The 7,557-nt window shown below is 38.4% G+C and overlaps 1 protein-coding gene across 1 annotated transcript; it reads left to right on the forward strand.

The window, feature by feature from the left end:
• Positions 1-7,148, forward strand: LOC119993592 (CCR4-NOT transcription complex subunit 10-like). The gene is made up of 6 exons (XM_038840782.1): positions 1-459; positions 2,023-2,109; positions 3,313-3,474; positions 3,595-3,681; positions 3,764-3,835; positions 4,862-7,148. The coding sequence occupies exons 1-6, from the start codon at positions 259-261 to the stop codon at positions 6,800-6,802; spliced, it is 2,550 nt and encodes an 849-aa protein (XP_038696710.1). The 5' UTR covers positions 1-258; the 3' UTR covers positions 6,803-7,148.
• Positions 7,149-7,557: the final 409 nt, after the last annotated feature.

Below are 7,557 nucleotides of genomic sequence, written 5' to 3' on the forward strand. Positions count from 1 at the left end.
CTCGCTCTATATCCGTATCTCTCCCCTAGAATTGGACTTGCTATCTCTCACCCTGCAAGTCAGACTCACACATCTGAAGCACAAACCTATGCTCATGCTCTCTCCAAACCTAGGGCTTTAACTTCGATTTCGGATGAAGTTCAAATTGCGCGGTTCATTTCTATCGAGATTTCAGTGAAAAAGATAGCTAGGGTTCTTTCAGTATCTGCATTCAGATATACAAGTAGGGGTTCGAGGCGAGTGTTATTCGATCTGATCATGGATTCGCGAGATTCATCTTCTCAATTGCCGGCGTCGAATCGAGACGGCCCCTCCTTTGGCGCCGGTGATGATGATGCCTTCATTTCCGCTACTTCTGCTATCGCCAAGGAAGCCTACCAACACTTCCAGGCTCGTCGGTATGTGGAGTGCCTTGAGCTCTTGGACCAGCTATTACAGAAGAAGCCCGACGATCCCAAGGTAATGGAGAACATACATTACTCGTCCGTGTGTTGATGTTTGTACGCATATGCTTATGTATGGAGGATTTTGCTTTAGTAAACGGTGATATTGAAGTAAAGGTTTGATTGGTTTGCTATGTGCGGTCCTTGAGTGAGTAGTCTTGCCATTTTGTTTCTGGGGGGAGGTGCGTGTGGTTTTTGTGTTCTGGTGAATGTTTCCTTCCCCGAGTTCATGTGGGAAAAAACAGTTTCTGAATTGTTGTGCTCTCTTTCCATATCTTCTGAATCCGAGGTGTGGTCACTTGACTTTGTGGAGTGTATGATATATTTTTATGCGGAAAGAGTGGTGTTAATATTCAGTTAGGTTGTGTTAATCAACTTACAAACAATTTTTCTGGGTGCATGAATTGAATTGAAGAACAAAAGTAGCATCTATGGTGCAATTGCAATTGTTGAAAGATTCAAGCTATTGGGTAGAATGACTAGAACAGATGGATGTTGTGGTTTGATTGATTCTTAAGCTTTATTTTTGTGTTGATATTTGTTTCAAGATTAGGGATTTTGTTATATGGCCTAGTATTTAAATTTCTCGAAGGCGCTCTGAGTGCTCGTGTGAGGGGAGAGACGCCTGCAGTCTTTTAGCCTTCAAGTGAGACTCCTGGCTTCAAGGCATTCATTTCGTGAACTTCTACTTTTAAGATTACATTTTGGGGCATAACTGAATAAGTTGGAATGTTGAATCACCTAACAAAAATTATCTAGGCAATTAAAATCTTGAAAGGATTATACATCAGTAGATTCAGACATTCAGTACAGAAATTTTCTGCCACGAAAGTCCTCGTAAATCTGTAGGGTAAGTTGGCACTTCCATGAACAGGTCAGGAGATTTGAACAGCTCCAGCTGTGATGTTGATTGTTTTATTGAATGATTTGTGCTTTATTGGGAAGCATAAGTCTTGATATTTTAGACGTTCAGCCATGTCAATTTGATGATAATTTTGTTTTGGACAATAAATGTGGGTTCATTTAGCTCTTTACATTCATGTTGAGTGGTTCATCAGTTAGACCATTTGTTTTACATTTGGCTTTGTTGGGAATTTACATTTGGCTGTTGGTTTTGGGAATTTTAAATTAACAAGTTAATTCTATTTGGATAATGGTCGAGTTCAGTGGGTCACTACTCCAGTATGCACTGATGGTTTTGGGATTTTACATTTGGCTAGATTCAGTTTTGACTTTTGAGGAGGAGCTTTGATTACCTTGTTAGGGGCAGTGTTAGTTTTTTTGTTGCATACCATGATCCAAAACTGCTGGTAAATCTTATCATGTTTATGTTCCTATGCACAATTATTTGAATTACTTAATGTTGGTGACTCAATTTAACTTAAGCAGCGTTCAAATTATGATATATTCTGTGTCTTCATGTTATGTTTCTTGTTGATTTCTGAATCAACAAAGATTCTCTAGGCTCTTCTTGACATACCAGTTGTTGAGTTCTCTTTTTTTAAGCTGCGGTAAATTAATTTTCTGTTTTTAATATCCTTTCAAGTTATATTCATTTTTTTGTTGGTGAATGTTCCAGGTTATTCATAACATTGCAATTGCAGAAAGCTGTAGGGATGGTTGTTCTGATCCAAAGAAGTTGCTTGAAGCACTTGATGATGTCAAGGTATACGAAAAACCTCCCCAAGTCTGTTGTGATTTATGCAACGCCATCATTCATCAACACAATGAATACACCTATTATTTATATACTGCATTGTGATGTTAAAGAGATTTTGCATTGCAAAATGAGTATCTGTAACATTGTAATTGCGAATACAATCGGGATGGTTGTTCTTTCTGAATAAGTTGCTTGAAACATGGATGTCAAGGTGAGAAAATGTTCACCTCCCCAAGTATGCATTCGAGCACATCATTCTGCAACCCAAGAAAAATGCTATGCTATGCTATACCTAGTGCACATACTTTATTTAAAACATTTGGAGTTCTTTTGCTTTACAAAATTGCTATGGTTATATTATATTCTGTGCTTTATAAACCTCTTGTGCGCAAATAGACGAAATTTTTCTGAGCAAGGAAGAGGGAAAAGAGCGAAAAGGAGACATTTTCCTTAAGAAGCAACCAGAAAGAAAATAAGACATGGGAGGAAATTAGAGAAAACTCAATATATATGTATATAAATATATTTTTTTTTTGTAAAAAACTCAAAATAGAATTTGGATGAGCTTCTGTTGTTACCTTCTGCGATGTGTAAAAAAAGGTAAACAACCACCATGCACAAGGCTCCCACAGTGGGTGGGGTCGGGGACAAACATGATGTATGCAGACTTTACTCCTGCATAATTTGTGGAGGGATTGTTTCCAAGAATTGAACCTTTGACTTCTAGGTCTGCAACTCTACCATTGGGCCACATGTTGTTGTAGACAATAGGGAAAAAAATATAATAGAAGCTCTCTTTCTTCTATTGGTAAGAAAGTATGATTGCTATAAGATGGGCATGAGTGTTACCCAATAATTTTAGACTGGAAATTCTTGAAAGGCTTTCTAGTTGTGCCTTTTTTATTTGAGTTCTTTAACTACAATTTGTCAGTAGCTCTTTGTGAAACTGGTAGCTTTATTAATTCTCAGAGCATCTGAAATATGGACAACAAACAGTTATATTTTTTAGCTAAAATTCAGCGTTTCCGCTTTTATTTTTCTTAGGAAAAGTTGTATGGACCAGGTCACTGACCATTGGGTCAACTTCTGTATTTCTATGTATGAACTTGCAAGTATGATCATACAACCACATCATATATCTGGGCTGCTGTGAAATGTTTCATGTTTGCTAAAAATCCTTATCATCTTTTTTTGTTGGTATTAACTCAGAAAAGAAACAAAAAGCTTGCTCAAGATTCTGAAGACCAGTTGGATTTCGGAAATAAAGTTAATTCCATGCCTAAAGGAAGTGGTAATCAATACGGTGCTGGAAGTAGTGCGAGTATTGTTTGTGTGGATGAATTTGATACTTCTGTGGCAACGCTAAACATGGTATATTCCCTTGGTCCCGTCTAGTTAATCTGTTAATGATACTGTTTAAGTTATTCGCTATTGATTTTTTTTTAATTTTCTGGTTTGATTGATGTGTCTGTTCTATATTGAATCTTATAGGCAATTGTTTGGTTCCATCTTCATGAATATGCAAAGGCATTAGCAGTTCTGGAACCTTTGTTTCAAAATATTGAGCCCATAGATGAGGTCTGTAATCTTGAGCTGTAATACTTTTTAGTTTGATGACTGCAGTATCCTGCTAACTTCTTCTCCATTTATTTATATACAGACAACAGCTCTTCATGTTTGCTTTCTGTTGCTGGATGTTTTAATTGCTTGCAATGATGCACCGAAATCTGCTGTAAGTTCTCATTGTAATTGTGTGACTGTCTTCCCTGCTTACAGCTCTATTACGTGGTTCTCCAATTAGCATTTTCTGCTTCATTGGCAGTGCTGTAGTATTGAGTGATGGGGTGGGCCTCCTCAGTTCATTTTAACCATCCTTTAAGTCGTGTTTATTGCTTTTACCTTTCTCGTAATTTTTGCAAGACCATATGATGAGAGGATAGGGTAATTAAGACTATAGAAAAGATGTGTACAATAAAGAGCTGTACTTTTGGTGTGCATAAAACTTCTTTTCTTTGGGATCATGGTTGTTATTCGTTACTTTCCAGCTATGTGATTTGGTGATAAGAACCTAGATGGAACCTGACAAATCCTGCTTGTTTTTCTTTTCTTCACCTTCTCAAACTATATATTATTTTCTTAATTACCAACCTTTTTTTAACTTTTGCGGGAGGCTAGGATGACCACATGATTAAAGGAAGGGGGTGGGGGTAATGGGGTGGCTACCACTAGACTAAGGTGCTAACCCCCCTTGTTATTAGCTTAACATGGAGTTTCCTTATTTACGAGCAGGGAGAGCCTTTCGTTAAAGATAGGGAAATATCGACATAACCTAGTTTTCATAGCCCCCCTACGACTATCTACATTCATTTTTCTTGTCAGGGCATGGTTGGTAATTCTGTTTTGAATGATCTCCCTGGTGTGCCTCCTTCACAGACAATTTAAACTATCATGGAGAGGTTTCTAGTTGCGTAACCTTCTTGAGATTATTGTTTTGATTGGGACAAATTCTTAGCTTTTCACATGTCTCAGTTATGGAAAAATGCCCGACATATCATGCTTTAAATAGCAGTATCCGTCACGATGGTGCAACTTCTTTAGATGTGTTACTTATGCTATATTCTTGTTATGAAGTTTATGGCAGCACGAGTTTAATGCTTGGTGGTTAGACTTATTGTTATTTTTTTCCTATTGAAAACTATGTTTATCGGCTTAATGCTAAATGGTTCTTGTTTTGATTGTATTTTTATTTTTTCTTTAGAATGTTCTGCTGTATCTGGAAAAAACCTACGGGGTTGGTTGTCTGAGCCAAAGTGACAACGGAAGTGTGGGACAGCAAGCTGCAAACCTTGTCGCAAAATCATCTTCTGTTCCAACCGATGTATCTGTGACAGATGCTGCTAGTTCAGATTTGACTTCTGGTGTAAATGATACAGAGAATCCTTTATCGAGAACTTTGTCAGAGGAGACACTAGAGTATGATTCCATGTTTTCGCTTGATATTGGTGGACAGAACTTGCAAAGGCCAGCTAGCATTTCACCTTCAAATGATTTCTTAAGGACACCATCTGATAAATCTATCACAAATGTAGAAGTCAAGCTCAAATTGCAACTTTACAAGGTTAGGTTTCTGCTTCTCACTGGGAACCTTAAACAAGCAAAGCGTGAAGTTAAGCATGCTATGAACATTTCGCGTGGAAGGGATTCTTCCATGGCTCTCTTCTTGAAGGCTCAGCTTGAATATGCTCGTGGAAACCACCGTAAGGCCATCAAGCTGTTGATGGCATCAGGCAACCGCACAGAAACAGGGAGTATGAGCATGTTTCACAATAATCTTGGATGCATTTATTATCAGCTTGGGAAATGCCATACATCATCAATATTTTTTTCCAAGGCTCTAAGTAATAGCTCATCATTTCGGAAAGAGAAGCCTCTGAAGCTGTTGACTTTCTCACAGGATAAATCACTCCTCATAACTTATAACTGCGGTGTGCAGTATTTGGTTTCTGGAAAACCCATACTCGCCACTCACTGTTTCCGGAAGGCAAGTGTAATGTTCTATAATCGACCTGTCTTTTGGCTCCGACTCGCTGAATGCTGTTTGATTGCCTTTGCTAAGGGATTGTTAAAGGTTAGTCAGGCTGGGCTAGACATTAAAGTTCAGGTTATTGGCAAGGGTAAGTGGAGACAGCTGGCAGTGGAAAATGGAAGTACAAGAAATGGACAGGTAGATTCTATTGAAGAGAACAATTTGGTTCTGGGAAGTGACGAGCAGCCCAAACTCTCTCTGCCACTTGCACGGCAGTGCCTTTTTAATGCTTTGCACATACTAAACTCTTCTGAGCCAACTTATTTGGAATCTGGTTTGCCTTCTAGTATCTCCTTGGAGGAAGACGAATTGAGTGAAACATCTTTCAAAAACTCTAATCACAAGAAGTTACCTTGTGCCAACTTGAAGGTCTCAACTATATCGCCAAACTTGGGTCAGATTGATGCAAATGGGGATTCAAAAGAGCAAAAGACATTAACAAGTCAGGATAGTATTCAGAATTCTGTTTCCTATCATGAAGACGTTCAAAGAAGGGAAAGTCAGATGATTAAACAAGCTCTTCTTGCTAATTTGGCTTATGTTGAGTTGGAACTAAAAAACCCTTTGAAGGCCTTGTCAACTGCGATATCTCTTCTGGAACTTGCAGAATGTTCGAAGATTTATATTTTTCTAGGTCATGTGTATGCAGCAGAGGCTCTCTGCATGTTGAACAAGCCAAAGGAAGCGGCTGACCATTTGTTGGTTTATTTGTCTGGAGGAAACAGCTTTGAATTGCCGTTCATCCAAGAGGACTGTGAGCAACTGAGAGTTGAGCGAACAGTAGATTGTGAAGAGTCGAATGGAGTATTTGGGTCTGACAAGAGTGCCCCTCAAGAGGGAACACAAGGTTCTCTCTTCCTCAAGCCAGACGAAGCACGTGGAGCCCTTTCTGCAAATTTTGCTGCCTTGTCTGCAATGCAAGGCGAATTTGATCGAGCCCGCCATTTTGTGATGGAAGCATTGTCCCTGATGCCGAATAATCCGCAAGCAACTTTGACTGCAGTTTACCTGGATCTTATGCTTGGTAAGTCACAAGAAGCTCTTGCCAAATTGAAAGAATGTAGCCATGTCAGGTTTCTTCCCAGCAGTTTACAACTGAATAAATCTTCTTGATGGTCATCCCGGTCACATCTCGATTTTCAATTTTAGTTAGCGGTTAGCTCACCAATCCTTGTAGAGGATTTGTAACATAAGTATAGTCCAATTTTAGAAAATAAGTTCTCCTTTTTGTTATATCATTTATTCTTTTTTGCCTCTCCCATATCTAGGGTTGATTAATAGGTGGTGTGGCTGAGTGTTTTGGTTAGAGCAAAATGCCCACCTACCAAAGTTGAGATGTAATTCTGGTTTTCATGTTTTAGTGGCTAATCTATTTGTCATTCGAGAATAGATATATCATTTACTTCTCTTGAAATCGAACAGGGAAGAAGTTATTGGAATTTCTTATCATTTGAAGGAATACTTCGTACTTGGCTGTCATTACAGTGAAACCTTGTTTTCCTTCCTGCATCGAACTTTTCAAAGCAGGTTTTGCAAAAAATAAGGCTCCCGCCCACGGTATAAGTAAAATGTATGCAGATATGTGGCGTGACTCTCTCTTTTGCATGCTGTTTTTGGATATTATTATCATGCAATTTTGTTATTACTTCGTTGTAAATGTCAAATAGGTACCATCCAAAACAAATTTAGTACCTCTCTAAAAGGCTTTTTTTTTATTTTTTTATTTTTATATGAGATCATTGCTTAGAAGATTCAGGTGAGGGAAGCCCTTTAATGCAATAGATATGATATTTATCTGAAAATAGCTGGGGAGTCAAGGAACAATCATTGCCAAATACTTGCGTTTCCAATTTTCCATTCACCCTACT

The sequence above is a fragment of the Tripterygium wilfordii genome, chromosome 23 (genome assembly GCF_013401445.1).
Source record: "Tripterygium wilfordii isolate XIE 37 chromosome 23, ASM1340144v1, whole genome shotgun sequence".
In the NCBI taxonomy this organism is placed as follows: Eukaryota; Viridiplantae; Streptophyta; class Magnoliopsida; order Celastrales; family Celastraceae; genus Tripterygium; species Tripterygium wilfordii.